Source organism: Sturnus vulgaris, chromosome 9 (assembly GCF_052056855.1).
Source record: "Sturnus vulgaris isolate bStuVul1 chromosome 9, bStuVul1.hap1, whole genome shotgun sequence".
In the NCBI taxonomy this organism is placed as follows: Eukaryota; Metazoa; Chordata; class Aves; order Passeriformes; family Sturnidae; genus Sturnus; species Sturnus vulgaris.
Window position 1 is genome coordinate 11,040,543 of NC_142251.1, and position 26,521 is coordinate 11,067,063.

A 26,521-nucleotide genomic window follows, 5' to 3' on the forward strand; every position below is an offset into this window, starting at 1 on the left:
TCCAACCAAAGCATCCCAGTACCATTCATTACAAGTCAGGTTTATTTTCCAATGAACATGGCGTCGAATTATTCCACGTAGAAGCTGTTCAAATTCCGTCCCCATCAAAGGACCAAACCCACCCACTCAAGCTGTATTAAAACCAAAAAAGAAAAGCAAACTTTGAGGATAATGCCATAGGTGTGCATAGAGCACTCACACACATGCACAAGGCAAACAGGCTGGCAGGCACTGGAGGCCACTACAGTCAGACAGTGGTGGAAGGGCAGGACAGGGAGAGGGAAGGCACACAAGTACTCACATACAGGGACCTGGGAAGACAAGACACTGGAAGACACAAGGCCATGCAGAAAGGTCAGAACCCAGCATGCACAAACAGATTTTCACTTCCAGCCCTGTGAGACCAGAGGCAGCACAGCCTGCTGCAGACTCCCCTGCACCCCACACTGTGTCCCCATGCCAAACATCTGCTTTCAGGGTGCTCCTGGGGCTGTGCAGGTCCCATTGGTGCCAGGTCACCCTTGATGTGTCCTGCAGAGGCAGGACCTGTGGGGGCTGTGCTGTCTCTCCCGAGGGATGTCAGCAGCTGACCATCACCTGCTCCCCTCAGGGAAGGGAGGGACAGGCACTTCACTGGGGCTTGGGGCCCTGCAGCAGCGCTCTGCAGAGTGATGGGAAGTCACTCTCCCCTGTGCCACACACATGGGAGCAGCAGATGTGGTTGGTGCATTCCTGTGCCTAGAAAAGGGATGAATGGCAAGGAAAACTCTCCTGTGGATCAAAGACTACGAGATCACCTCACCAGCCTTGACACAGGCTGTGCCTCCTGCACACAGCAGCCTGTGGATGCCAGGAAGTTGTGCTGAGCCTCAGCTCTCCAGCCTGGCAACAGATGAATGGTTAAACAGACTTCTGTGGTGCATTTCTGCAACCCAGAATGGCTGAGCCATCCTCTGCACACCAGCAGAGCTGCTGAGATGGGCTCGCTGCTCTGCACCAGAGAGCAGCAGAGCCCAAGGCACCCAGCTGCTAAAAATGGATGCCCTGTGTAGGGGTCAGCTCTCTACATGGGAGGTGGGAAGAGGTCAGAGCAGTGCCTTTGGTAAGAGATCTGGCCCAGACAGTGCTCTGTCAGGAGTATGTGCAAAGGAAGGGATGGGCTCCGTCAGCCTCCCATCCTCTTGGGGGATAATTGGCAGCTTCTTGTCCCAGGCAGTATGGAGGGAGAAGAGGAGATGCTGTCAGTTAGCATTAGCAAGAGCTGGCACGGCTCTCACAGCAGCTTGCAGAGCACCATCAACACATTCCTCAGGCTCAAGCCAGCAATTTAAGTTGCTTGCTTTTCTAGCATAAGAGTCTGGTAATAATTTAAATCAGCGTAACTCCTCAAAAAGCAGCATTCTTAGAATTTCTGTCCAATTTACAAGTCAAATCACATGGGGTAGCACAGTCCATGATGCTACCTTAAGTGCTCCAGAAAATTTTGCTTTCTTCATTTTTTGCAGCAATGAAATTTCCCTTTTAATTACAATTGTATTGACTAGAATTTGCAATCATTTTTTTAATCTTCTTTCTGGATAAGGATCAAAAGAAGGTGGTTCGGAGGTTTTGCAAGAACAGCACAGGGAAAACTACTGTGAATATTAAAATTATTTCAATGGACAATACTGTAATTCAGGGGTTTAGTTAAACCTGCAGACTATCAAAAATGAGATTCATTATAATTCATCCCCAGAACAGGTCCACTATTCCATATATCTCCCCACTGAGAGCATTCCTTAGGAAGTGAAGTGTAAGCAGTGAGTTCAGTGCAACCTGAGCTCATGCCCTGGATCTCACAGGACCGGGAGAAAAGACAGACTGGAGTCTGGTTCCCCATTCACAGGGGGGACTGCTGGGGGAAGGAGGGGAGCAAGCAACACTAGAGCCACAAAGGTTGAGGAATGTTAATAATTCAGCATGCACTAACATGCACATTCCTTGCCTTAAGAGCAAAGAGCTTCAATCGATTGCCTGGCTCTTTTCAGAACAGGAGTGGCTGTTTCCACACGTCTCAGGTTCTCTCTGAGGGTGAAGTTACCCCTTTGGAGAACCAGGGACACCCTCCTCCCTGCTGCTGTCTGCAAGAGCTGTAGGCTCTAAGCTCTCAGGCTGGTGCTGTTAGTCCCTCTCATGTGCTGAGACACTGCTGGCATTCAGTGAGGCTCTGCTAGAAACACAACAGAGCCAGGATGACTGCCCAAGCTTCCAAAGTCATGCAGTGCTGCTAGGGAAGGGGAAACCAAATTTCCAAATTTTCCTGCTGGCTGCCTTGGCTGCAGTACAGCTTAGCAGATGACAATGCTAACATCCATCCCTCCCTCTGGTTTGCAGAGATCCAGGCACCTTTACTTGCCTGCTCCTTCTTCATGGTTTCCTTTGAACCATGCCTACCTGGAATCTAATTCTGGGCCCTATCTTTCCCCTTCCTGCTGCTCACTAGGTGCTGCCCCATGGTGATGGAGAGCTGTGCTTGTGCTCTGCACACTTCTCTGCTCCTCTGTCAGCTCCTGCTTTACTGTCCTGACATCCTCTCCCTTTCGCTTGTCCTCTGCATGAGGGAACAGCAGCCTCAAGTCCCTTTTGCTCTGAAGGAGAACTGAGACTGCCTGGTCTGCTGCTCCTCTCTGGTCCTAGCACAGACAAGGCAAGGTCAGAAGGCTCTGCTCTAACCTCCCAACTGGGATGAGCAGCAGTGTGTGATGCAGGGGGTGCATCTTTGAGAGTGTGAGCCTGTCCCAACTTCATTACTTGAGCCAGGTGAGCTGAGGGATCCCTGGTGCATAGGGTGTGATCTTGCCATCGCCAGACTGATAACCTGCCAAAACTCCTGCCTTCCTCAGCAAGCACCTCCTCCAAGTCGGGAAGGAATGAATTTAGGAGCCATCCTCAAATATAAGCATTGGTCTGCATGGTTTACTCATCTGGAGACACCTTTCATCTCTCCCTAGTGCCATCATTTTACGAAAGGACTTCAAACGGAAAGGCAGTTGCTGAAGTCTCACAACCTATTGACAGAACCAACAGAAGGAGAGGAAAAATTGGAACCAGAAAAAATGCATTTACAGTCTAATCTTGTGCTCAAACAATGCTGTACTATTTATGCTCCCAATGTATCCTTGAGTGCTGACATTTTATAGACAATTTCCAAAACAGGGCCTTGCCATTTTTGGATTATATTTCAGCTATAACTTTTAGGTCTAATTATTTGTGCTGACAACCACATATAAAAGAGGATATATCATTACAGTGGTGCAGCACTGGAGACACATCAGCATTCAGCATACTGACATACTAATAGCAAAGTAAGGGAGAGCAAGATTGTGGAGCTCTGCAATTTGCATTTGCTCTCAGAAATTTCTCTGATGAAAATAACACAACATTAAGGAGGGGAATAAGAGAAAAGATCCACGGTATCAAGATAAAATAACTTGTTAATAAATAACCTTGTAGCAGTCACAGAGCAATAATTAAATGCATGGGTTAGCAGTACACAGTTTTAAGTAAAGCTGGAAAAATGTACGATGTAATTATCAGTGCCAAACAAATTATAAGCATGGCAAATCCCAATGGAATATTTAGAAACTAATTTCTGGCTTCACATTAAATATTTGTGTATGTAGGTATTTTTGGTGGAGTGGGAAGGAAGGGTCAACACAAAGAATGGGAAATTCTTCACTCCTGCTGGCTTATTTCAATTCTCAGCTGCTTCCCTTCAGCTAAACTGTGTGGCTAAACCATTTAAGTGCCCTGTCAAAGGTTTAGTCTCCAGAAGTGTCTCAGCCATTACAGCAGCGCTCCAAATTCACTGAAATCTCAGAGGCTTTGGGCCTTGGCTTTGATTTCTTCTCTTTTATTCCTTGTTCTCATTTTTCATCATTGTCTTGGGCTGAGGTAATTTTATCCTCCACAAAATCTATTTTTAGAAGGTAAACAACAAAGGTCCCGTTCCTCAGTACAATCTAAACGAGAGCATGTTCCAGGGAGAGAAACAGGATTGAACTCTGTGTACTGAAACAATTGATATGACAGTTCGTTAAAACTTGTTCCAGCGACGATTGTAAAGACAATTCATTCAGTTGCCTGATAGTTTGTGTGAGACAAGCCAGGGTCTCTTCCCCACGCCACCAGGGGAGCAGTGTGAGCATCCCTCACCTCCAGTGTGTGTGGAAGGACAGACCCCCATAGGACCCTGTTCAGTGAAGGAATCATCTCTGGCAACTAAATCCAGATTTCTGCCGGAAACACCAGCTTTCCTCAGCATGAAATCATGAGTGCCTTGAGCTAGGTCTGGAGCTAGATTTAATTTAAAGGCTGGAGTCGTCTTTCACTACTGTCCTTTATTCACCTCTGTCTCTCTGAGAGCAGCAGGACAGAGCAGAGCAAAGCACCAGTCAGGTTTTGCTGAGTGGCTACAAGCTCTTGTGCATGTCACCACGGGCATCCCTAAGCCATCTTTGGTGTGGCTGGGGCCATGGCAGAGCTCCCTGCTGCTCTCCTGCCAGCAGCACGAAGACTCAGCCTCAGAGAAGAAGGAGAGGCAGACCTGCTCGTGTAAAGGACTCCTGTCTAAGCACGGACAGAGCATGGAAAATGGGCCACCCCAGTGCAGGGACTGCTGAGGAGCAGGGAAGTTGCCTCAGCACAAGGGATCTGGATCTCAGCCAGCTGCCCCTGCTGCCTTGTGGCAAGGAAGGGCAGCATGCTGGGTTCTCCTTCAGCTGAGATCAAAAATAAGCTTCTTCCCTCTCGAGAAAGTTAAAACTTTTAAAGCTTCAGGAGGAATTAAGGAACCCACAGTCTCTAGCAGCTTGTGAGGGGACTGATCATTCTGATCTCTGCTTCCAAGGTCTGTTCTTGATCTCCAGCCAGAAAGCAGCAGCAGTTTAGAGGTATTACACTTGCACCTAGCATGAATAAAGGGTTAGAGAAAGACCCCACACAGAGCAGCATGCACTTCTTCCTACCCTGCCTTTGACAAAACTGCCCTGGCTGGTATTTGCATGCAAAATATATTCTGTGCACTTTAAATCTCAAGCAACAAAGGCATGCAAGCGAAGTATCAATGCCATCACCAGAGTCACAGCAAACATTAAGCAGATTTCACCAGGCACAGTGTGGCTGTGCCTGGCAAGGAGCCAGTCTGCAGGGCCCCCTCCCTTTTGGGGGATGGCTCTCCTCTCCCTACTGGAAAAGTCCCATCTGACGTGGCGTACTGTAGATGGATAAGAAGTGAAAAGGACCAACCTTCTCGCTGATCTGAGAGATGAAAGTTTGTTTTGTTTGATGGCAGAGTGCGATGAAGATGAGGAGGGAATAAAAAAAGACAAGGAAAAACACAGAGAGTAAAAACAGGCCAAGCTTCATCTGTCCGCACACCACTGAAACGACAAGACAAGACTGCAGAGGTCAGCCATGACTTCCCACCGTGCACACACCACTCCACGGCAGGGACAGGAGAGGCTGCACTCACACTGTTCTGGCCCAGAGCACGGCTGGCCCCTCTGCCTCCCTGCCCCACTCACCACTCCTGGCAGCAGGGCAGAGGGGACTGCATATCCCACATTTCCTCACGTGGAGGGTGCTGCAGGGATGACCCGGCTCTGGGCCAGATGCTGGATGCACAGACATGTTTACATGTGCAGAACACTCACACACAGAGCAAAGGACTCCAGCCATCACACATGTGCTCCCATACACCCACTCCAGCTACAGAGATGATGGCAAAGGCACTTCAAACCCATTGACCACACACTGGGAAGACCATATATGTAAATCCGAATTTTATAAAGTATGAAAGAAATGCTCCAAGTAGTGAATTGGAAAATCTTCTACCATGAAGAGCTGTTCCCCCTCTCCAAACAAAGAGCTAAATGCAGCAGAGAGGTATTAGGCAAGTGACAGACATGCACAGTCTCAGCTGGGCTCAGTTTTGAGGGCCTCATTGGCACATTGTGCTGTGAGTGAGAGATGGACAAGAAATCAGAAGGACAAAAACACCCAGAGAATTGAGCAGGTCCCAGTTTTTGTTCCTGCGGGAGAGACAGCAGAAGGTTAGTTGCATTTTCCTTATAGACAAAGGAGATCTTATTTCTCTAGCAGGAGTGACCTCACTGCAGCTACAGATCTGTGGCATACCAGCTGTAATCGAACCCTCGCTGAGAGAATACACAAATGGATTTGATAGTTAAAGACTGCTTATGAGTCACATTTTTGATGGGGGAAGGAGAAGGTGGGGGAAGGAATTTGCTTTCCAGCAGAAACACTGCAAATTAGAGAACAGCAATGTGGCATTATACAGTGCAACAGTACAGTAAGCCATTTCCAGCAATCAGAGGACAGGATTTTAACCAGCACTGACACAGTACAGGCAAGGCAACAAGCTACCAATAACAGCTACCACAGTGGCCTATGGAGTGTAATGGAGCTTGCTGGAGAACAGCAAAACACTTATTTACATTTTTTCAATTGAACTGATACCAGGGAACTTGAACCAGTCAACTCAGAGCTTATCTGGCCCATACGTGAGGGCCACATCCAACGAGAAGCCCCAACAAGACATCTTTAGAACAAACAGTCCTAAGCCTAAAGTCCAGGTTCCCTCTGTCTTGCTTTAGAACGGGGATTTACCTCTTGGTCTACAAAACCTTAGCATAAGGCTCATTTGATCCTGTGAGACCCTGTGGTGGGAGGGAACCTCTTTATTGCTGCTCCCAAGCCAGCACTTTATTTCCTAATCTAATGGAGTGTATCACATCTGCATGGCTTCAGCAGACATGAGAGGCTCCTGCCTTCTGCTCAGCTCTTCCCAACAGGGAGGATTTGTTTCCTGCCCTTGCTCAGGAAGGACAGTGCTTCTGGCAAATCAGGTGTGCTCATGGAAGGCTGCATTTCTGGAAAGCAGCACTAACATCACAATAGGGCAACATAAACTCCAAGTGCTGCCAGCGTGGACCAACCTACTGCACTCACTGGGACTGTGAGACTGAAGGGCAAGAGGCTGGTGAAGGGTGTAAGACTGAGAGATGATGCTGGAACAGCTACAGGAATACCTGTCCTTGCTGCTGAAGCCCCAGAGCCCATCCCTGCCCCTGGGAGGGACTGATGGACCCTGGCCATAGCAAGGGGACTCACTGTGGTGCCACTTGGCCTGCCTGGGGGCAAGGTGAGGGGTACTGCTCCAGCTGGGGGACAGCCAGCAGCTTTGTTTTGGGGAGCCTGGCAGGGATCACACTGCATCAGTCGGCATGGACAGGAACAGGCTCCAGCAGTGGCTTTCCACAGGTGTTGACACTTCAGATTACAGCTGGAAAGGTCAGGAGACGCATGTGAAACACACTAATTCAAACAGATTACTTTCTGATTTGTCAAACATGAAGAAGTTTAGGACCTGCTATTTGTCATTAACTGCTGGATTATCTCTTAATCTCATTTTATATTACTGGCTTACAAGCAATAAAAACCAGTAGCAGGCTATTTTGGAACAGCTATAAAGCAAGAGGGAACACCTGGGCAGAAAGTTCTCTTTGCTCTTCCCTTAGTTAAGGCTTAAACAGCTGCTGCTTTATCTGAGATAAACCTGATAAATGGTAAATTGAAAGTTTCATCTCCTTACAGGTTCCATTCACATGGTCCCTTATCTCCAGTTCTCTATCCATGTCACTCCTAAGGTAAAAAGCATGTTTTATCAGTGGTTTTTCTGCTTTTCTACAGAATAAATGACTGAGCAGTGATGGTAAATAACATCTGCCTCCCCACCATGCAGGGACAGAGGCAGAGGATTTAAGCCTGGGGTTACCCAGAGTATCCCCTGTGCAGAACACCATGGCTCACTAGGCACGCTGCTGCGCTCTCACGAACCTGAGCTGCCTGGCAGCTAAGCTGAACACGCCAGTCTAAGTGCAAGCCAAGTCATGGCAGAAAACCATCAGAAAATAGTGAACTCTAGAAGGTAAAAATGGGGCTCCATTTTGAGATCCAAGCTGAAACAGCAAAGAAGCAAAGAGCAAGGCTGTATCAGACACGTCCGCCAGTCCTGACTGTCAGATGGCTCTCATGCTCTACAGGCAGAAATTCCTATGCCCATTGAATTTGGCTTTTACTCTGCCACAGATGTGCTTGCCTGTACAGCAGCAGCAATACTCTAACCACAGCAGCTTGTTGCAGAAAGAATGCATTTGGATTTATGGGGGACTGTGCTCTTGAATAGTCTTGGTCATTAGGTACCTGAAAGAAGGCAGGAGGCTGTGCCAGGATATGAATGGACAGGTCTGAGAGTTTAGATCAGTAGCTCAAACAAAGGAACACATTTCCAAAGCTTTTCAAAGTGGGAAGCTAATACTTCCCTGAAAGCATCAAGAAAGTTCATTATCCCACCTGGTATTACAATTCTACTGTGAACTGCCAGCATCTGTCCTGTGTGAAAACCCTCTGGTGCTATGCAAGGCATTAATATAAAGGCCAACCCAGACACTTTGGAATCCAAAAGACAGACAGGTTAACAAAAACCCAGAGGGGAATGAACCTGTACCTGCTTATCTCCAAAAACACATCTTGTGTCTCAAGGATTCCACATAAATCAAATTTTATCCTTTACAGCTTTTAGTGGTATACAGGAACAAAAGGACAGATTGTCTTTTTTACGCCAGATTACATGAGAATAAGACAACCTTCCATTATATCTGATGAACAATGTTCTCATGCCACAGTGATGAGTATATTCCATCCCAGAGAGACAGACAGGATGCTCAGGGTGCCCAACCATCCTTTCCCATTCACAGTGCACACACATGCATGCATGAATTCAATTATGAGAAAATCTCAGAGCACCAGAGATGTATTTCTTAGTCCTTTGTTCAAGTGGATATGGAAGGGGAGGAAATGGACATTTAGTTGGCACAGATATGCAGGTCTAATTGTTCCACAGATGTCTGTGCAGGTCACGTGGGGAGGAGGGGGAAAGAGGTTTTCAAGTACATTTCTGTGTTGCATTATCATACACTGAGCCACCAGTCACTCTCCTATTTTCCATAAAGGTCATTTTACAAATAAGACTCGAGTCTTGCAATGCACTTTGAACCATCACAGGACTTCGCAAGGAATAAAATTGTGAAGCTTATTTAGTTAGGATTTTTTAGTTGGAATGTGCTAGCTGAAGGACAAAGAACTATTATTTATTAAACCATGTTCATTTCAAGTATTACAGCATAGCAGAATGCTCATAGAAACACACTGACGGTGAACACACTTCCTTGCTAGGAGAAAATATGACAAAAATATTCATAGTAATATCTGGGGAGGAGAAAACTTGGCAGAAGCCTCCGTGTGCTTCTCTGGCTCTGAAGCCAGGCAGCTCCAGTGTGAGGATATGCAGTGACAGCAGCACGAGCCACAGTGCCAGTGTCACGTGTGGCACAGACAGCCCCAGCTGTGCTGGCCCCAGCCTGCTCACAGCTAGCCAAGGTGCCCCTGCCCACGCCACAGCTGCTCTGACGTGGGTCACAGCAGCAGGGCTACAGCTCCAGCGTGGGGCAGAGGAAGTGAAATGAAAAGTATTGCAACTCCATGAACAGGAGGGCACTCCCTTCAGCAGTGTCCCTGGTCTCTGCTGCACTGCAGATTTACCCCGAGGTCAGGACTCTGCAGAGAGCACACAGGGATGCTGTGGCCCTCTAGACTCCTCAGCCATGTAGCAGCTGCTGAGGGCTATGCTCTGCAGCCTCTAGCACAGCCTGCCTTGGCTTCTCCTGATGGTCCAGGGCACACATCTGTCCACAGCAGCACTCGGGGCATCCAGTCTGATTCAACTGCTGCTTCGTGCTTCCTGTCATCCAGACATCTTCCTCACAAGTCTCTCCAGTCTCTGCTTGCCTGGGATCACTGCCAGGCCCTCAAGCACTGGCAGTGCCCCTCTCTGGTCAAGTACTGTCACCCTCATCAACCCTGAGGAGAGGCAGCTTTAACAGAGCACATTGCCAGAAGTGTGCATACAGATGGGCTGTAAACAAATGTATTCTCTTTTGTTATTTAGCCATTTTTCAGACATCTCCAGTTTTGGTTGCTGACTGTTCAACCACTGTCCTCAGCTTTTACTCTTCTCCTGGCAATAGCCTTGAGCTTTGACTGCTGTTGCTATTTTAGCTGCTTTAATATTACATAAGCAGAAAATGTTCTTTTTAAAGGCGTCAAGCCTTCTTGCTCCAGGCTCATGTCAGTCATTCAGAATTATTATTATTTACACAAGGTCCCTGCTGCAGTAAGTATCATATAGCCAAAAGTAGCCATTTCAGTGAGCTCCCTCCGTGTCTGAGCCTAAGCTACTGCCAAGTTCTCAAGGGTAAAACCCTGCAGAGACCAGAGAATTGCTAGTAGGGACAGAGCTGCAATCCGAATTTCATTTTGGGTGATGGCTCCTTGGTGAAATTTGGCAAATAAAATTTCAGACTCCAAGCAGGGTTCCGGGCTGCCAAATGAAATAGTAGCCTGGTCCTTCAAAAAGCAGATCAAGAAAGCACAGATTTTTGCAGTAATACCCTTTCTATTTACTGCAGTCTGATTTACTAGTTTGCAATTTGGGGACAAAGCAGATAATTCAGTTTTAAATGGCCTTTTAAAAAAAGTAGCTGTGCAGCTCCTTCTCTACAGTATGTGTAGCATTTTGGGCTAGAGAACTCACTACACTTCCCCCACTGGGCTGTGCCTTGAAGGCCTAAAAAGCAGCACTTAAGAAGACAAAACTGGGCAGCAGATTTCTCATTTGATGTCAAGTATGCAGCCAGGGCTCCTGTAAGTACTATTCTAATAGCACTGGCATTGCTCATTACTATAAGCAGCACTGGGGAGCACTTCTAGTGAACTCCAGTGTATTTTTACATACAGTCTTCCTACTCATTTACTTCATGTGTAGAGAAAGGAAAGGGTAGAAAACCCTTCATATAGGGAAAGAGGAAAATAACAGTGCATCTCTTGTGGGGTGCACCACACAGGCCACCACCTTCACAGGCATTTTGTAGGACAAGACTTGTGGCTGAAAACGCTTCTCTTGGTGCAAATGTCCCTGAAGCTGTAGGCAAATTAAAAGTGAAATGTGCTACTAAAAACCCAGTAGTATAGGTGAATCAGTGCAATTACACTATACTCCCAGCAAGCACGACAAAATGACACCACCTTTTTTTTTTTCCCCCATACTAGGTACAATCTGCCTTCTACTTTTAAATCAATTTCTTAAATGTCTTGAATCAACATCTTGGATCTTTTGCTGCTAAATTGGACAGTAAGCTCTTTGGATTAGAGGAATCACATCTTCCACGTTTCTATTCCCTTCCTTCACCCTGCAGCACCATCAAGTCCCAAATCTAATCATTGTTACAATACACTGTGATAGATGTAACCATGGACCACAAAAGCATGAGCGTTTCTTCATGGTGGTAACTATAACACCCAGACCAGCACTGGCAAACGAGTTTGTGGTTAAAGGGCAGGATAGGAATATGCCACTGTGCTCCCTTCAAAGTCCCAGCTATGGTCCAGATAGCCACCTTGCCAAGGCACACGCCCTGCTCTTGCTTTCACCCTGTTCTTGCTCCTCTGATGGTTTGGATGTTTTGTGCCACCCTCCAGCAGTGGGAGGCAGTCAGCTCCCAGTGCTGATCCCAGCCCCATCTCAGCTCTGCAGCAGCAGCCAGATAGAACCATCAGTCCAGAGGCAGAAGGCTTATGAGGATTGCTTTCCAGCACACTTAGTAAGATGAAAATAATAGCTCCAAGGAAAATGCATCCATTTTCCTTTACAAATCCCTGGTGTGGAAATGTTTTAACTTTTAATGAAGTCCATCTGTGCAGAAGTGCTGGCTCTAAAGGATTTACAGAGACAAGACACTGGTGTAGCCTGCTCCTTCCTCCTCCTGTTTTTCCATTGATATAGAAAGCCCTGAGCAGTGCCCAGATACTCCTTCTCAGCACCCAGCCTCTTCCTTTGTTAGCATGAAAAGTATAAAGATGCTAATGAGCCTGTGCTTTCTAACGCAGCCCACTCACAAAGGATTACCTGGGAGGCTAGAAAGGGGAGAATATGATCAAAAACATAAATCCCAAGAGTCAAGAGACAAACAAACATTTGAACTATTAGAAAAGCAATAGGCTGTAACTGAGAGCAGGCAAAAGCAGTCCCAAGAACTACACAGACTGGAAATTAGTGCTGCTGCTCAGCACTCAGCCATGCTTCCCAAGGAAGTGGACGACTCTGGATATTCACTTCAATGAGGCCAATCATTATAAAACCACCAAGCAGTGGCGGTGCAGCCCACAGACTTAATTTCCACTGTAATTTAGCATTAATTAATGTCCTCTCTAGTAAACATGCAGGCACTTTCTAAAGATCCTACTGCAAGTCACTGATGTGCCTAATGACAATACTGTAGGACTATCACAACACCAAAATATCAGGGATTTCTATCCTGTTTCCCAGACCTGAGAAAGTAAGATATTCTAACTTTTTTCCTTGCATTAAAGCAATAAAATAATCTTCTCTGTTTGAGTAACTTTTTGAGGTCTTTAATGTAGTAACAATAAGACCTTTTTTTGGTAGAACATTTGCTATCAGAAACTGTAAGCAAAAAATACCATCTAGGACTTAGTATGCACAGGAAATATATTCTGGTAACATCATCATAATTTATGAGGTGTCATGTCTTAAATATATAGAAGGACTTTAACAGGATCACGTAAGTTGGAGATTCACATTGTAAAGATCATGTGCAAGAAAAAGGCTTGTTCCAAAAACATTTATGTGTAAAAAAGTGACAGTTAACAGCAAAACATATGTCGAAGAACATGCTTTTGTGGGTGAACATGAGGATCCTCTCACATGTGCACACCACCCACAGCCCATGCTTAGCCCCGACAGGACAGATGAACCTTGCTGAGCACAAGCCAAGTGTAAAATCCAGAACACTCCTCAGTCCTCTGGGATTCATTTGCTAAACAAAGAGCGTTCATTAGTAAGAAATTGTATAGTTGTTAAGAAGAGGCTTTTCTACCTCTTGAAGCTTTTGTGCCTTTTTCAGCCACATGTCTATAGAAAACAGAACATTGACAGTCAAGTCTGAGCATGTCACAGGAAGTGAAAGCATCCCAAATACTGCAGCAATACAGCTGGATATCCACACAAACCTATGCAAGAACAGCCAACCTGGTAACTAGAATCCTTTCTCTCAGAGAGCAAAGGGTCAATCTGGGATGAGTTTTAGTACAGCTTGCCTGAAAAATGAAATTGCAAGAATACAGGGAATTTAAAACCATGCATAAATACATTGTTAGAGTGAAATGAGTGATTCCACTGCACAGGTATAGCTTCATCTTCTGAATATGCTTAACTGGATACTTCAGTCTTCCAAAGACTCTTATAATCCAAATTAGGCTGCAAAATAAAAAAGCAGTCCCCCATAACAAACAACAAAAACAATGACAGAAGCCACTCCTAGAAGCAAACACAGCATGAGAAGACTTTATCATTCTCATGTCCTCTTTCCATACTAACCAATGCATATGCAGCCTTTAAATTGTATTTTCTTTCTTTAAATCAGAGGAAGGAAGAAATGAATATGAGATTTTACTATTAGTCTGTTGATTTACTATATGGAAATTAAATCTGGTTCTAACTTCCTAATAAGCACCAGCACAAGAATGTTCTTTCTTTTCTTGGGAAAACCCATAACTACATTTCCCAGGGGTTCCTGACCAATGACTCTGGTTCTACAAAGTTTCATATGAAGCAGCACATTTTTTTTCTTGCTGAAATTAACAGAAAGTGCACAGGGAATTTAGCACTTGCTTCTCTCCAAGCTAATTCAAACACCTTCAATGCAGAGCAACAAAACTGCCAGGAGACTATCCTAATATAAAATCTACTTATTTTGGTATGTTGAAAACAGTTTTAAATTGGCAACACAGCGTAACCATTAGAAAAATTGATTTACATGAATTGTGGCTAATTTCCAGCAGGTTCCCAGTGTGAGCCACTAATACCCAGAGGCTCAATCATTGATGCATATAAGATGGATTAGGACAACTCTAAAAAGCTGTTCAGTTTTTAAAGGTACACATTCCAAAGCAGAGGCCTAAATATTGGCTCAGTATAGCTGAGCACCTCTGGCAGATTAGTGCATGACCAGTTTTACACTACTCCACCACAGTTAGTTTACACTGATACAATTAAGCACGCCTTGATCCCAATCAATTTAACTATGACACAGAAGGAGCTCAAGAGAGAAAGGAATTCCCATTCTGCTCCTGTTTCAGTATTTTACATAACACCATATAAACAGCAAAACCAGATTTGCTTTGTGAGTCAAACACGTGGATCAAAGATATCATTGAACTTGCTGGTTTTTGAACAAAAGGCCCCATCACACAATCCACAGTGTCATCAGGGCGTGAAGGCAGGGAACGTTCTCCTTTCACTGAAAACCATGGAGATTTTGGGAAGGAGGAGAGTGACCTCCTTGGGCGCAGGCTGCTCTTACCTCGAACATAAAGGTTGGCTGGGGCAGAGTAGCGGGTTCCTGCACTGTTGGTTGCAACACATTCATATTTGCCTTGGTCTGACTCCTCACTGTTCTCTATTTGCAGAGCTCCTGTACACAAAAAAGATGAAACAGACAATTCAGGTTATGGAAAATCTGGTAATCAAACCAACAGCCTCTGAAAAGGAAGGCCATGCCCCACACTTTTAAGGCATCTTCCTGGATAAATATTTCATGATGTTCCCTGGACCCACAAGGTACCAGCGTGCAGCCAAAGGTACCCAGCCTGCTGTTAGAAACTTGTGAAATTGATTATAGTTATTTTTCTAATGTGCAGGGAACCAATTATTGATTTATTTCTAACCACCCCAACCACTTATATTTTTTTGATTCAATAAAGGAAGAAAACATACACATACATATTAATTACAGCTTCATACAGGACTCCTGCCTAATAAAAGGACCTTTAATAAGTCTTTAATCAAAACAGGCAAGCACAAAGCACACTTAACTGTAGCTGCTTCTTATCTGATCCACACAAAGCCTAGCAAACACTCAACAAATTACAACCTTCCTGCAGAAATTGGCAGAGTCCCATCCCTCCCACCTCAGCACTCTTCCTTGGTGACGTCTCAAAAAGACATCTCTTTTTGAGAAAACACTTTGCCTTTCGTCAGCTTTTTTTCATGTTAGTGCTCCTTGTATTTTTTCAGATTTCACCATACACAATAAAAAAACATTAGAAAGTTAGTCTGAGATATGAGAGATACACACCAATGCAATACACCCAAACTGCTGCACAGTGCTCATGTGAAGGCCACCCTCCCTTTGTCCCAGCAGTGCCTGCTCCCCCCCAGCTTTGGGTCAGGAATAGCTGCTTATCCCAGGCTGCACATTCCTTGGGACATGATCTGATCCCATCCCCCAAATGCATTAGGGGCACATGTAAATAATGGCAGTAATTGTCAGGGCACAGAGAGTAGCAATTTACATGGGGAACCCAAACAGTACCAGTGATGTGGAAGTGAGCAATGGTCTAACCTGGTTTTCTCTCATCCACTCAGCATATTCCACTGGTGTTCAGCAGCACTCAGCCTGGCAGCCTAGCCTTTCATCCAAATTCTTGCCCAGCACAGATGACTGCACAACTGGTCACACCTAAACTCCCTTAGTTGGGCTCCATATGCAGACTAAACGATGGAGATGCAGAGAAAGGAAGAAGCAGGATGCATATGACAGCAACCTGGCACTGCAGGAGTGTGTGGTCTCTGGCCAGACACTGAAGTGGCTGCTGCTCAGCCTGCTTTCCCCAGGCATTGAGGGAATAATTTTTTAAGTGCCCCCAAGTGCTCAGATTCTGCTGGTTAATATTGCCTACAAGAAGGGAACTCTGCTCACAAACCATATAGCAAACTAAAAAATGTTAACCCCTTTGCTTGTAATGATCTGAACTCATTTCTGCTCGCCACCGTTCAAAATGACCACTGAGAGCCGCACTGAGAATAGCTGGTGAAATTGCCTTCTCCCTTCTTGCTGGTTCAAGCTGCAGAGGTCAAACTCAGTTTTTCATATCATCAGAACAGAAGAAAAACTAATGTGAATCAACCACTGCCACCTACATTATTTAGAAGGATAAATTGAGACTGTAGCATAAGCCTATATGTCATGGGAAAAAATGAACTTCCCTGGGTTCTGCCATATAATAAAAATGATGTACAGAGCCCTCCCTATTGTTGCATTAGTGCTGGAAATGAGGCTTCAGCTAGGCAGAGAAAGCTCGTTTGCAAAAAGTCTTTCCACCTACTAACAAAAGGACCTGCCAGCTTGCCTGGCCACAGCACTCTCGACACCCGCAGGCTGAAGCCTCCCAAGCTCTGCTGCTTAATTCAAGGAGGACAGTGAATTTCTACACCCTGTCTGGGAAAAACATCTTCAAGCAGACAGCAGCATGATAGGCAGTGGAGCAGGACAAAGTTTCCCAGCATTGACAAGATACAGAGAATCAGAGAATCTAGAAATGGAAAAGACCTATTAGGTTACCTCATGCATCCCTGGGGGCCAGGGCAGGATTGCTCCCTGTTGTAAATGTACTTGTCTTGTGTCCAATCCCATTTTAAATGTGCCAAGTAATAGGTCTTTCACCACTTCCTCAAGGAATTGATGCCACTGCCTGGTTATGCTCTCTGTCAGGAAGATTTTCTTGGAACTCACTATATATTACCCCCCTTTGTAATTCTGCTCATCATTCCTTGGGCATGCATGTGCTGCAGAGCTCATTCCAAGTGCTTCCATCAAGCTTGTCTGGGAAAAGTTGTCTGTTGCAAAACATACCCAAGCTTAACAAAAAACCCAAGTGGCTGGGCTGGAAGCAGAGTCAGCTTCAAGTGATAGTAGTGTCTACCTAGAAAAAAAGTAAGATCCCTAGATAATTCTGCCATAAACACAGACCTTTCTATATGACCCTTTTAGCCATCTAATACATATCACTAGTATTTTTTTACCCTTTATACTCATGATCTCTCTGCCTCTTAAATGTCAATCAAACTATTTTTCATCTTTAGGGACCTCAATAACAAAAGAAAAAAGAGAATGAAGAAAATGAGGGGGGTTTCAAAAGAAATGCTGTTATTGCCTGTCAACATGGACCAGTTTCTAGAATCATACTACAAACGTGTCAGCAACTACCTACAAACTGCTCAGGGACACTGGGCAAGGGACTCTGGGTTTGTCTGGGTTGGCACAACTATTTAAATTACGGTATGTCAGGAGGAAGACAAGAACCCAGAGCAGAAGGAAGTTAACATAGATCTCTCATATGAAACAGAAAGAAAATAGGTACTGCTATAAATCATCGTTAGACAAACATACAGACCCTGCAGCATAACTGACAGCCAGCAGAAACTGGAAGGATCACGGTAAACTGATTGCAGTCAGCAGGGCTGTAGGGGTTTTCTTGAAGGACAACCTACAACTAAGTGATGGATCCAGGAAAGTGTAGGGTGTCTCAGAGTTCGAAGATTCATGAATAAAGTTAAGAAGCTCAGACGTTTCTGAAATCAGAAACCTGGAGACACACATGCATCTGAGACTTGGGGAAAAAAATTCCTGTAAAATGATCTCAGCCCTAGTTCAGTGATCCCAGAGAAAGAAAGACATCATCTCTTGGAGGCTTCATGTCTAGGCTGGACAGGACACAAGAAGTACAGCAAAGTTAAGAGCTGAGTTCTGAGTAGCATCTTTCCTTGAAATTCATGGAAGCTGCATCCAAAGACGCTCAAAAGCGCAATGAATTCTTTGCCTTGACAAGTGCAAAGGATCTGATTTCTATTCCTAGCCCTGTCAACATCTCATAATCTTCTGCGCCTCTGCAAACCAGGGCTAGGAAGGCTGATTTACTTTTATTCTTTGCTTTGGGATTTATGTTGCATAAGTTGCTGAGTGAGGTCTTGTTCACACAGGACGTTACTGCAGACTTCTCACATGGACTCCCCCAGAGCTCCCGCGCCAGGTGCCCGGCTCCCATCTGCGTGGCAGAGTCCTGACAAGCAATCAGACAGCAGGGCTTTGGTGGGTGCATGAGCACCATCTACCACCAGGTCATGGATACAAGTACACAGAGGAGCAGTGAACAGCTTGTTTGGGAGCTTGGGGGGCTCTGCAGCAGCATGTGCACATCAGAGTGAAACCTGTCCCTGCTGAGCACCACTCGACCCCCACTGCTCTTCTGCAGCAGAGCTCCAGAGGAAGAGGGGAACAATTCCTCACCACACTGCCATGCCATGTCAGTCCTGCTTGTGCCTCAGACCTGCTCCTGATAACGCATCTCAGCTTGTCAGAGAGCTGACAGCTCCTGAGAAAAACCCCTGGCTGCTCTCCAGTGCCACGGAGAACAGTGACAAGGCAGAGTTTTCTAGGGCTGAGGGCAGGAGTCAGCCCTGCTGACTGACAAGCATTCCTTACTTTATATTCCTTATTCCTTTTTACTCTCTGCTGGTATCTCCTTGCCAGTCTCTCCCTTTCCTCTCCTAGTTTTTCCTTTGCTCTTTAACTTGGGCACAGACAACAGCCCAGCAGCTTTCCAAGATACTTATCTATTCAAATATACTCGTGCTCAGGCAGAATCGTTAGTTGCAGTGACAGTGGTTAAAAGAAGCATTTAAAAAGTGCCCTGCACAGAGAAAGCATGAGGAAGGCAGATCCTGATAAGGGACAATTTTTGGCAGTGCTAAGTACTGTTGTGCCATGGAGGGCTTGTCACTCTCTTCTCCAGGTGACAACCCAAATGTGAAAGGCTCTGAGCTGCCTTACAAATTGATCTCTCTGAAATCCTGCTCCGTAGCTCACTGGGAGCTTGTGCTCTCTTCTCCCAGAGAGCACCCCATGGAGCCAAACACCACAGCTCCTGGGGTGATGCTCTTCTGTATCAATTCAGGGCAGAGCTCCATCCAAGACAGTGGGAACAACTGTTTTATCAGAGCATTCATAACCTCAGTCTTCGGGGCTCACAGCCGGGGGGGGGGCGCGGGAGGGGGACGACTGACTTTTTGCCCTGGTTATAAAATCAGACATGGAATTAAACACTCCTGTAAGTACCTAAGAGTCAGAGAAACCAGGCTGCAGACACAGCACTCATCTAAGGAAAGGACTTGCAATACAGACGTAATGAAGCCAGCTACCTGATCAGGACCCTTCTACTCAGCAGAAAAGTAAATTTAGCCTACTTGCACACTAGAGCACGTGGCTATCCCTAAATCCCTCCCTTTTCTTTCCCTCTGCTTCCCATCAGCTTCCTTCACATAAATACTACCTGACTTCTCCTCCAGCAGTATTCTTAGCACTCTCTTCAGCCAGGTCCCTCTTCAACAAAGTGCTCAGGTATGGGTCCCAATCCCTTTTGCTAAAAATTTCCTCCTAGGGAAGGGGGAATTTCTCCAATAAAATCCAGAGAGCTGTGCAGGAGGGTCAGAGATAATCCCAGACAAAATAAGTACTCATGAATGTGAATATGGTAGACAAAGAAACAATGTGAAGCCCTGACAATGGGAGAGTTGGACTCTGACGTCCTGGCTGCTGCCTGAGATAACAAACACTTGCTGTGGGATCTGTGAAAAAAAACACTGAGCCATGTGAGAGTCACTAAAAATGAAAATAAGCATTTCCCATATTCACTATTTTTGGTAATTTATAACAGCAGCATCTCCCAGCTGTTATAGAGGATTGTACCTAGCCTCCACAAGCTACTGGCACTGCCAAATATGCAAAACAAGGTAACTACAGATGTATTTTCATTGTTAGTGTTCATAATCGTTATTATGCCTGCAAGGATGGGGACTGGCATACAAGGGGCTTGTTCTGGATGGCAGCACTGCTGAGAAATCACTCTCATGAGCACCAGCGGCAGCTGCTGATAGTACCTGGCTGCTGCCAGGAGCTGGACTCAGGCAGAGAGGGAGGAAAGGAGACCCAACATTCTCGGCAGAGTGAGGCCTCCTCTTAGACAGGAGAGTTTCAGGATGCTTTGATATCTCACTAGCAGGTACAGGGAATCTCGAGGGACTCTGCCTCAGAAGCAAAACTACAGCACTGACAAAAGCACAGTAACACCTCTGTGCGCTTCTAAAGGGACATGAGTCAATCTCAATGTGACAGTAAGAAACATGGCATTACAAGCATTTCCAGGCACTACCCCACCCATCCTCCCCCTGGCACTTCTCCTGCAAGCAGATCTCATCTTAGAATTTTTTCTTTTGCTTTCTTTTGGTGTCTGAAAAAGCTCAAGAAACAGTAAGAAAATCCTATAATACACAAAGTACAACCAAATGTACAAACACATCCTCAAAAAGAGACAGCAAAATTCTTTTAGCTTCCTCTAATCTCTTTGGATAGCTTTACGCTCCAGCTCGCAGGATAGCGTTGAAATAATGGAGCTATATTTAAACCAGTTCACTTGGGACTGCAAAGGTTTAGCTACAGCTATACAGAAGTTGGTGCGGGTGTTTACCTGGCTTCCCAGACAGCTTCTGACACCCAAGTGAGCTGATCTAAAGTTAATTCAGACAGACCTCTGCTACGCTGACGTCTGCAAGGAAGAAATACTCTTATGTATAGGAACCTCTGATATTTCCTGTGGTGACAGAAAAGTAACAAATAAATCTGACTGGAAAGGGATAATGCCTGAGATGATGATATTTCTTCACCTCCTCATGTGTATCCAATCTAGTGCTTGCTCAGTTCAACACCCACTAGAAACACAACTGCATTCTGCTCTCTCTTACAGCCCCAGAGCAGGAAAATGCAGTCAGATTTTACAAAAGGTTGAGTGAGTTAAATTGCAGAGAAATTCTGGAAATGAACATCTTGTATTCTACTTTCGAAATATAAATGGGGAAGAACTTGCTTAAACATGGATTTGCTGATATTATCTGTGGGTCACCTTAAGAAGCCAGCTCTTGCCTAATCTGACAGGCATTTGCCAGCTCTGTGTCCTTCTGATGAACAAACAGGGATTTCAAGATTAAATTACTATCTGGGGCAGTCCCATAGGGATAAAGAGTGAAGCTGCAAATGGAAATTCTGAATTATGGATGGGAGTTCCTCCCATTTCAGGGAAGCCAGAGATGCCTTGGACAGAAAGGACCAAATCTGTGTGGGTAAGGTCAAATGAGTTTGTTTAGAGATAAAAATCTCTTCCTGTTTGGAGGGGAGCATGGTAGAACGTATCAGGTCATCCTGTGTCTAACCACTGCTGTTCCCTCCAGGTGGGTCTGCTGCCGCTCTGACAGAATTGTCTTGGATACCATCCCAAGAACTCCAGATACACAACTCCTAGTGACACAGTCACAGCAACAATGAAATCAAACCAAAACCACCCCTTCCCCCCAAACATTATTACCAAAAGGGTTCATTAAGAGTAATTAGTTCACCCTTCCTTTCAGACCAAATTAACGGATTCCAAAGCATCAAACTTACCTTAATGAGGAACAAGAGTGCAGCTGGGTATAGAACATGGCAGAACAGTCACTTCTACATGGACACAACCTCACCATCATAATTTCATCTAATCTGTCGTTATCTTTAGAAATTCAATGACCTCCATTTTAAATAAAAGGCATCAGGCTGACAGAAATCCTCTAGGAGAAGCCAGAGAGCAGCACGTGGCTTCTGTTTGCTCTCACAGAAATGTCATCTTTGACATTCAAACAGGACACATATATTTTAAATAATGTCAAGAACACTCTTAAAATACCTCATCAGGACTCAAACGGGGGTGGGAAGGGGGTGGGGGTGCGGGAAACTTATGTTTTATGAGATGGATGGTTCTTTTCACAGAGATGCCATCGGTTCCCAAGCAGGACGTATGGAGCATCCATGTGGTTCTGGTGCTGAGTCACTAATGTCATCAGCTAGGAAGGGCATGCAGCAAAGCGTGCGGGGAGGCCCTGGGATGGCTGCACACTCAGCCTGCTCGGCCAGAGCTCAGAGCGGATGGAGAGTTAGCATTCCATCTGTCACTTCATTTTAGCATTCGCAGTAGAAACAGGAGATGAAGAAATAGTTTTAAGGACTTTGTAACATTACAGCTGTCAATCTCCAGTGTTCCAAAGGGAGGAATGACAGATACATAAGCCCATTCTTATAAAAATAAGGTTTGCAGTCTTCTTCCCTGACCCAATTTGCTACAAAGGCAACTTAATGCAAATACGTATCAAACAGTAATTCACATTTACTCTAAAATCACTTAACAGGAGCTGAAAACATTAAACCCCAGCAACAGAACCAGTTCCAAGAGTAAGATTATTAACTTCCAGCAGTGATTCAGGGAAAAGAGGGAAGAAAAGGGAGAAGGGGGAAAACTGAACGAACGAGATTGTGTTGATTTACAGGTAGCAGTCATTCTGTCAAGAAATCCAGAGGTCAATCAAGAGGGGTAACCAAAATCACAAGAGAATTCAGAAGGGCCTTAGCACATAACGCTGATTAACATGCTAAAGTTAATCTAAAGAGACAGCTTTGAGTGTTCAGGCTAGAAAAAACAACACTCCAATTGGAAAGTCATTACTGGTGCACACAGGCTGTGAAAACTACCCAGGGACTGGGCTGGGCTGGGCTGTCAAACCAGGAGCGGGTTTAATTAATGAGGGCTTAAGCAGCCAGATATGCTTCTGATTTATCTATTTAAAACAAACTTTAATGATGCAAAACAACATCAGAATGTCCAGCTCAGAAAGGGGGGTCGGGGTCAGTGGTTCTCCACTACGCCATCACGTTAAAGGGTGAGTGCACTTAAAAGAGAAACATGAGGAACACAAAGGTGCTCTTTATCCTAGAGTCACATTTGCTCAACCTTTCAAGAATTTTTCTCCTTCCATTTAGAGTTTCATGGCTATCAGCAGCATCACAGATGAATTTGACTATTCTCTTGTGAAAATGTTACCTCCATACACTCACACCAAAGCAATCCATCTAAAACCCCTGAGACACAAGACCTCAGAAGGTCACAACTGTGTGGGAAGTTCAGAGACTTTCAGGATCTGCAAGAGATGTCAACTCTTCTGTGGGGGAGGCCTGGGAGCATCTCCCAAACTTTTGCAAACTTTCCGTTGAATAACCCCCTTTCAACAGTGCAAAATTACAATGGATGAGTCTACAAAAAATCACGCTGAAACCCAACTGAAATAAACACACTAGTGGGAGAGTGCAGATGAGCGAGAGCACTGGCAGAGTTAGGGCTGAGAGTAAAAGCTGAAGATGAGAAACACCAGAGGAGAGGGGACAAGGCAGACAGGAGATGAAGTGACGTGACAACTGGAGGCACATTTCAGCATTCTTACCTCTGATCGGTGTACCACCTGGTGAGGTAATTTGAATGCAAATAAGATTAGAGAGAAGCATTAGTACAAAGAGGAAAGGAAAAAAATTATAACTAAAAAGCAGAAAGTTTTTTTAAAGCTAGAATTTGTATTAGCGCGACAGGAATAAACAAAAAGAAACTGATGTGCAATAAAAGTCAGAGTGACACTCTCAGGAGGTTAGTAAAGCTTATTGCTTTCAGGAGTGCAGCATCCAGCCCTGCATCTTGCCATTAAAACCCCCACCCTCATGAACAGGGGCCAAACTAAGCTGCCGAGGTGGCACTGCTGGCTGGCCTCATCACTTGCATTCACCCACACCACTGTTCAAGCAGTTGAGATGGAGGACACTGGGGAGATGGTGCAGTGCCCCTTCATTCCTCATATAGAACAGGGAGGCTGTGTCCTGGGGCTGTGTGACTGTGAGTGTGCTGGGCAGGACAGGTGGAAAGCACATGGTTGCGGGCACTCGGTGCAATTTGGCTTTGAGGTTAGAATGACCAGTGGGACAAAATCTGCTCGCTCAAAGACATTAAACTAAGAGGAAAGTGTAATAAATCAGTTTTGAGACATTCTCCACATTCGCATAACCCTTCCATCAGGTTCCCTCTGGCAAAGAAATTGGTGTCATGCAGAATTAACTTTACATACAGAAATATTTCAAAATGAAGTGGGTTTCTGGTAATGTAACAATGGCACACTAGCCAGACCTCTGTTGTTCCTGTCTAATTTGGATGTTAGCAGAAGAAAGGAATCCCTACCCTCTTTATAAGGCACTGGAGATAATTTTACATGCTGTAATGAAGAGTATCTTATAAGGAGGGCTTCTCCGGGAGTAAGGTTAAATTATCCTGTTGCAATAATCTATAAAGGTTCATTTTATGAGGTCAAGGTATTTAGCAAGTGGAGGCTCCACTGGTCAGTGTCTTGAGTTCAGTGCACAATCAATACTGAAACATGATGGAGAAGCTCCAGCTGGGCAAATTGGCAGGGAACCGTTCTAATCTCCACTTTTGTCCCCTTGGTCTTAATTTGCACATATGAAGGCTGTTAGTATAAGGGAGAGATTCATGCAAATTGAATCTGTAGGCAGTTCATGGTATGTGTTGGTTTTATGCAGATTTGTAGGATCTGAATACCAAGCACTTACCAAAGAAAACTGAGGAGTTTAAACAGACAGAAAAATAGGGTTAAACAGGACACAATGTGTCAAATCATGTTCAGTGCATTGATTAATAAATACCAGTATGCATACAAGAGTGTCGTGTATCTCAGATTTACAGCTCATTCCATTATCCACAAAAATGATCACCCAATGGGAAAGAAAGACAGAAAAGAATTTCTGTAAATACAAAGAAGGCATATTTTAAGAACATTTAACTTGCCTCTTAAAAAGTAATTACAATATTTATACTTATTCTTTTTCTTTTCTAACTACCCTTCCTTTAGGCAGAGTCCCTTTTTTGAAGCAGAAGTGCAATTCAAACTACTCATTTTAGCATTTTCCTCTGCCAAGATGACATTATCCCATTTTAACTTTATGTCTCGTTATATTTTCTGATGTCTTCTATCCAGAGATGACTGAAGCATCAGGAAAAATCTTGCAGTGACTGAAGTTGTGGGTAATCTCTCTCTTGGAATAATAATCTGCTGCTTACTTATGTATCTTAATAACTACTGCTACCCTTAACAAAACAGTTATACCCAGAGATTCTTGCATGGAATAGCACAGCCATGAAAAACAGGGTTATTTCTCTTTTCCTGTTTGGAAAGTTTGCCAAGTGATATTTTTGCCCTATTTGGTCTAGGGCATTTCCACTCTGGTGTATTGCGTGTTCCTCACTCTATCCCTCCCAATTCTCAGAGTTAAGAAAAGCATCACCACCATGTGTCACTTCCCATGGGAATGATGCAACAACTTTGAGCCCAAGGGGCTGAAAAAATGACTTCTTTATCTCTCAGCTGGCTGAAAAAGGGTTTGTTGCTCTGTCCTAGAACTGAAAAGATTTGCACGAAATCTTTTTATCTACTCCCTGCAGAGGCTCAATCCTTTCTCTCTTATGCAATTGTCTATACAGAGCTCTAGAAGCAACTGCACATTTGAAGTAGATTCTCTAAAATCTTAAATGTGGCCAGCTAATTTTTTCATTTGTTAAATCCCAATCCTCCTGGCTTCTGAATGCAATCCAACCCTTGTAGAAACAACACAGAGGCTTGCTGTATTTACTGCAGTGTTTGTTCCATGTGTGTATCACCTTTGCAAAGTTAAGACATTCACTTTTCAGTCACAGGACAACACTACAGAGTGTGTGCAAGGCTTTTCGGTCAGACCCCAAATTTCCTCATCCAGAAGGAACAAATAGAAGTTTCCCTTTATCCTTCACATCATATGATTATTAATCTCTGCCTGTTGTCCACTTAGGGTGTCCCTCAAAGGGACAAATCACAGCACACAGGCCACAGAGTCCCAACCTAAGAGAGTCCATCAAGTGATGGAGGTGTCATCACTCAAATGGTTACTGAGACTAACTTGTGCCCTGTGATCACCAAGTGGTTTTATGCAAAGGGCACCCCAAGATCAAACTTCAAACCCGATTTCTTGTGTTTGAAAGGTCTGAAACACTCATAAGGAAGGAGAGTTTATTTCTTCTTCATGGTAACAGACACTGAGTAACACCCCATACATTCACCTCAGTCAAGAACAAGTGCTGACCTTAATATTCTCTGTGTACTGGAAGCATCCAGTCAGATACCAAAGCAAGGAAAAACAGGATGATACAGTGGAAAAACCTCCTGGGGTTATTTGTGTCAGTATTTCCCAGTGTGGAGAAGGGACTTTACTCTGCTGACAAACTCACCACAGGCTTACTGACATACCACTTCCTTGTAGGAACCTAAACCACCAAAAAATCACTCCAAAGTAACATCAGCAGAGAAACCACGGCTCGTGCTGGCTGCAACTGAGCACTGGAACAGTGCAACACTGAATCCCAGAGAACTCTGACAGTGCTTTTGGCTACTTCCTAGCAGAGGTTAGGAAGAAACTCTTTTCAAAAGTGAAAGACTACTTGCCACCAGAAGCCACAGGGAGTCTAAAGGTCTTGCACAACT

The 26,521-nt window shown here is 44.8% G+C and overlaps 1 protein-coding gene across 18 annotated transcripts in view; it reads right to left on the reverse strand.

Moving 5' to 3' along the window:
- The window catches only part of PTPRF (protein tyrosine phosphatase receptor type F), a 375,185-nt gene that overhangs the window by 75,790 nt on the left and 272,874 nt on the right, over nt 1-26,521 (reverse strand). For 10 of the 18 annotated variants that reach the window (XM_088169798.1, XM_088169797.1, XM_088169792.1 and 7 more), the window contains exons 7-8: nt 23,393-23,410; nt 14,562-14,672 (exon numbers count right to left, since the gene is read on the reverse strand). In XM_088169798.1, the coding sequence (XP_088025924.1) occupies nt 14,562-14,672; nt 23,393-23,410 (129 nt within the window). Of the gene's footprint in view, nt 1-14,561; nt 14,673-20,562; nt 21,717-23,392; nt 23,411-26,521 lie in introns of those variants that run through there. The other 8 variants (XM_088169800.1, XM_088169793.1, XM_088169799.1 and 5 more) reach the window with 2 other exon arrangements.